Source organism: Tupaia chinensis, unplaced genomic scaffold (assembly GCF_000334495.1).
Source record: "Tupaia chinensis unplaced genomic scaffold, TupChi_1.0 Scaffold000047_1, whole genome shotgun sequence".
Classification (NCBI taxonomy): domain Eukaryota; kingdom Metazoa; phylum Chordata; class Mammalia; order Scandentia; family Tupaiidae; genus Tupaia; species Tupaia belangeri.
The window spans coordinates 3,956,917-3,962,076 of record NW_006159505.1 but is presented as its reverse complement, the minus strand read 5'-3'; the positions used below and the strand labels follow the sequence as shown (position 1 = coordinate 3,962,076).

General features: G+C 42.9%; 1 protein-coding gene across 1 annotated transcript in view; it reads right to left on the bottom strand.

Annotated features, from left to right (window-relative positions):
- Positions 1-2,121: 2,121 nt before the first annotated feature.
- Positions 2,122-5,160, bottom strand: part of RNF169 (ring finger protein 169) — a 55,865-nt gene continuing 52,826 nt past the window's right edge. The window contains exons 5-6 of the mRNA XM_027774530.1: positions 4,587-4,686; positions 2,122-3,890 (exon numbers count right to left, since the gene is read on the bottom strand). Coding sequence (XP_027630331.1) covers positions 2,706-3,890; positions 4,587-4,686 — 1,285 coding nt within the window. The 3' untranslated portion in view covers positions 2,122-2,705. The remainder of the gene's footprint in view (positions 3,891-4,586; positions 4,687-5,160) is intronic.

Here is a 5,160-nt window from a genome sequence, read left to right as displayed (position 1 = left end):
AAATCTGGAAAACAACCCTCAAAATCATCCTGGGCCTCCTACTAGGTGAAAGGGAAAAGTTACAAAACTGGACCTAGTGTTTGGAATATTCATTTAACAAGCACCTAAAGCTTGAATTTGTTTCTACTGCTATGCAATTTCTTAAAACCAAAGTATTAACTTGGGGAATATTTAAAATATATTTATTTTATCTATTAAAAATATTCATCTTTTTACCAAAAACAAATTCCAACTAAAAAGGTTTTCAAATTACTGGAGATATAGAAAAAGGTGGCAAGTGGAAAAATAAGTGTCTTTGCTATTACCAACAAGACTAGGCTACCAATAATATTTACTAAGATCAAAAAGGAAATACATGAAGGGACAGGAACTGATAAGTTTTCTCTAAGGGCATCGAGTAAGGTCACACTCCCTGTCCTCTGTAACCAGTGCCACTCTTCTACTTTGGGCACTACCATGCTCTCCAGCAGCCCCTGGAGGCCACAAGTTGCTGGTAGGACCTAGAACTGAAGTGGTATGAATATAAAGCAATGAGCTTGATGGATGTTTTTAAAACATACATCTGCACGTGTACATGTACACACAGAATACGTACATTCAGGTGAGTGATGTTCCCCACTAAAGTAGTCACTGAAGAGACTCCATATATCTCAGTGATGACCATGATCTCTGGAACTTCTCTTTAGGAACTGTATGGGAACTAAGAGCTGAACAAGTAGACAGCTCTGGCTCCTTTACAGTGGCACCTTATTCATGACTCCAAACCTCTTGATAATCCACCTGCTTTCTTTCCCAGAGGGCTTCATTAGAGTTTCTCGCTAGCTTCAAATTTAAATTTTCCCTCCTATAACCTCAAAAGTTCGAAGATGTGCCCTGAGAAGGTGGGGTCAAATCTTTTAAGAAGCGTCACAATCAGTCAGGTGCACAGTAACTCCCTGGACCGGTGAGTTGCTATTCTGGACCTTACCTCTGCCTTGGTAAAAGGAGGAAGATAGAACACATTACCATTAAGGTTCCTTCTAGTTCTAACATTTTAGAAGTCTATATTTCTAGACTTTAAAGACAGTTCCAGAAATGTTTTCACCAATGGAAACAACATTGGAAAAACTATGCAGTATCCTGGGGCTACTAGAGGAGACAACATACACTGGGATGTAAGAGCTCTGCAAGGTTTGTTTAAAATGCCAGTCACATGACTTTATAGTAACAGCTCATTCACACACAGGGAATGCCAGCCCTCTGAGATTCCCCAAAATCATACCATAACTCCTATCTTCAATGAGCCCAGATGGGCAAAAGCACCAAGCACCACCAGGGATGCAAAAGACACATGGTGTCAGCTGCTAAGGAAAGTACACCCCAAAGGTCCATGGGACTGAACTGACCAGCTGCATCCAGCTAGATACCTTGTTTCCACAGTATGGAGTTTCAGCAGTTCTTTGCCTGACTTTGGGATGAATTTTTAGGATTTTAGATCAACATTGCAGATAACTCTTGGCCATGTGGAAAGCAATGATGAAGCCTGATTGTAGTTTGTCTCACACACTAGGATGCCCAGGAAAACAGATGGCCATAACTGTGGATGTGGGGATAACTGCACAGCATCTGTCCATATGTCCTGTCAATACTGATTATTTGCTTGTAGATTTTGTACTATCAATGTTTGATGCCCAGCCAGTATTCCCCAGGCACCCCTGGCAAGCCATTGAGTTGCAGTCCATTCGGGCAACCTGTTAGTGTAGAAAATCCATGGGATTTGCTGTCAGCAGACCCAGTGGCCAGTCTGGGCTATGCTACTTCATAGTAAAACATTAATATCTGCACTGTATTTCATTATCTAAAAATGGGCTAACACCACTTACATGTCAGGTTTCTTGGGAAGACCAAGTTAAGTGACATCTGTAAATGCACTGCAACTATATAGCATTAATCAAATGTTACTTTTCAAACAGAGAATATAAATTAACTTTTGTAGAAGCATAAGCTTAGCTGATTTTGGAAGGTATACTGATGGTCTTCAACTTAAGATGTTGAGATTAATTTAAGATTTTTCAACTTAATGATGTGTGAAAACAACATGCACTCAGCAAAAACCATAACCCCATCATAAGTCAAGAAGCATCTGTTTACATAGATCTTCAATATATGACATTTTCAGTTTATGGGTTTATCAGGATGCAAACGCATCAAAAGTCAAAGAACACCTATATTTGCTTATGACAAAAAGGAGGAAAAAGAATATGATCTATCATTTTAGATCTGCCAAAGAACTACACTGTCCCACTGCTTGGAAAAGAATGAATTTTTATCTGCAAGGCTGATTTAAAACAACACCCTGTTGAAAAAAAGTCAGGAGGACTAAGAGTTTGAGAAGGTATCCCCTCTTTCCTCTACCATTTCTAACTCTGGTCAAGACGCTCCTGAATGAGGCCATTCCGAATCTCATTCCAAGTAGGTGCTGCTGGATTTAACCCAGAAGCCCTCAGCAACAGGTCTCTCAAGGGGGATGGAATGTTTCTGGTCTGGGTCACAGAGCAAGAGATGCGGTTCCCTCAGACACTGACTACGAAGGCCCTGGAACCTCTCAGAACCACATCAGACAGTGTTTTGCCATTAAAAGAAACCCAAAGTGAGAACACTCAGCTCTCGGAGAAATGATCAAGTCCAAAGGCCTCTTAAAAACAAGGAACATTGTCCATTAACTGCTACTTGGCCCCAGCCATGCTACTGGACCGCAGAAGATACTGATCCACGCTGCCTTTTCGCCGGCTCACAGTCCGCCTCTCGTTGTCAAACACACGCTGCAACTGCAGGGCCAGCTGGTGGTCCTCCTCCTCTTGCTGCAGTTTCTGCTCCATCTCTCGCAACACTGGGTCTGCTGGGGCCAGACCCACCTCACCACCACTCTGTCGCAGTTTCTTAATGGAGCCATTTTGTTCCAAGTGCTTAGTCTTACAGTGTCTCTTCCGGCCCCGACGCAAGGAAGGAAGTGGCTCCTCACCTAGATTATCTACCAGGACACCATTGGTCAGCTCAAAATGATTGAATGTCTTCAGCTGTTTCTTTGTTTTGAGGACCCCACCCAAAACACTGTTTTTGGGTAGCACTGAACTAACCGCTGAGATTTTCATGGCTGTGCTTATACAGGTTTTATCTGCCTTGGCATCTGGGGTTGACCCTGGCCCCTCAAACTGTTCCCTCTCCAAAGAAGTTCCACTGACTCCCCCTTTGAGTTCTGAGAAACAGCAAGTTTCCAATGGAGTCTTACTGCTCCTCTGATTCTCCCTGTACTGGTCTCCTTTCATTTGGCTGGCAGATGGGAAGTATTCAAGCTCAGTGGGAGTGGGTGCAGTACATGCAGAGGGTACCTGCCCACTGGACAGTCTTGGATTTAAAGCCACAAGTGTCTTCTCCTTGCTAGAATGGATAACTTCAGAACCTAATACGTCTTCCCCTATTTCAGGAGCCAGGGAGGTGAGAGTGGCTTTTGAAAGGGTCTTTTTGATCTGCCGCTCCTGAAAGATCTGTTCCCACTTTTTGAGGATCCGTGGACTGGCCTCATAAGATGTCTGCTTCTGCAGGCTTCTGCTCAGGTTGCGGGGAGTTGACTTGATGATAAGAGGACTGAGCACACGGCCATCGGGAAGTCTCTTGGGAGGAGTACAAGGAGAGCAGACGATGGGCTTGAAGTGGTTTAGTTCCTCAGAGATGCTGTCATTGCTCTCTGGACTGATAGAGCGTTCTGGCTTATGCAGGGAAGCCAACGATGAGAGGGAATTGAAGGCTAGACGCTTTTCAATGGCTAAGTCAGGGGCTGAAAGGCAGCGGTTGTTTTGGGTGGATAAGAGGACACCTATGATGGGGTTGGAGGTTGGAGTCATAGTTGTGACCTGGAAGAGAGTAAAAAGATTATACGTGTGTGTGTGTCTGTGTGTGTGTGTGTGTGTGTGTGTGTGTGTGTGTTTTCATGATTCCTTTAGGATGGTGGAAAGACAGGGAAAGTAAGAAGAAAAGGCAGAAAGGCTGTCCTAAGATATGGGAAAAATCTCTAACCTAGAAAGCATACCACCTAACAGAAACTCTTAGACACTTGAAACAATTAACAAACAATCTGTAAGGATCAGTGAGGGAGGATAGAGGGATATTGATGAACAGAAACAAAATTACAGATAAATAAGAGCAGCAATATCTACTGTTTATGAAGTATAGTGGGGTGAATATAGTTAACAACAACTTACTATATAACTCAGATTAACTAAATGAGGATTTTGAATGTTCCCAACACAAAGTAATTACAGCTGGTTGAAGTGACGGATATCCTACTTACCATGATTTAATCATTACACATTGTATTCAGGTACTAAAAACTCACACTGTACCCTTACAAATATGTACAATTATATATTAACTTAATAATATTTTTATAGCTTTTAAAAGGTGACTGTAAAAGACCTAATTCCATCCATGAAGCTACTAGTTCAAACCCTCTTCCTTCCCATGGCTCTGCAGAACTCTCCAGTGTAAGGAGCCTGTGGGACCCAGTGTGCCTCCCTCTGAGGCCATGTGCGCAGGAGGCCCAAGTGTACCTTGGCTTTGCTGGCTGCAGCTGCTCGAAGTCTGCTCCGCACTCTGTCCTGACCTGCGTCACTGCAGCTCTGACTCCTCTCCACCTTGGAGGTTAGCTTCCTGAAGAAGAATAAATAAAAAATGAATAGTCAAAATTAGTCCATAAACTAGTTAAAGTAAAAGGCTAACAATCTCTTTTGTGCTTTCTAAGCCACTCACCAATAAAGACAACTCCCTTGGGCAGCTATAATAGAAAATGAGTTAATTTGTTAACAAAATATATTCTAAGAACAAATTCTACCAAAAGAGAAAGAGAGTCTAGAAAGAACATTCAGTGCAAGCTTTGGTTTCCAAATCAGACCCTGCCTAAATGAGGCAAGACCAATGGAAGTTTTGCCCAAGCTTAGAAGAGATGTTGGGGTTCTTCTTCACCTTCCTTCACAGATAGATACAGAGTTCAATCACCTTTACAAATAAAAACACTTTCCTTTTGGGACCGGCAGGTGGCGAGGCAGTTAAAGGTGCTGGACTCCCACATGGCCAACCATGGTTCAAGTTCTAGACCTGGCAGCTTGCTTTCTCACACCCCCCCCC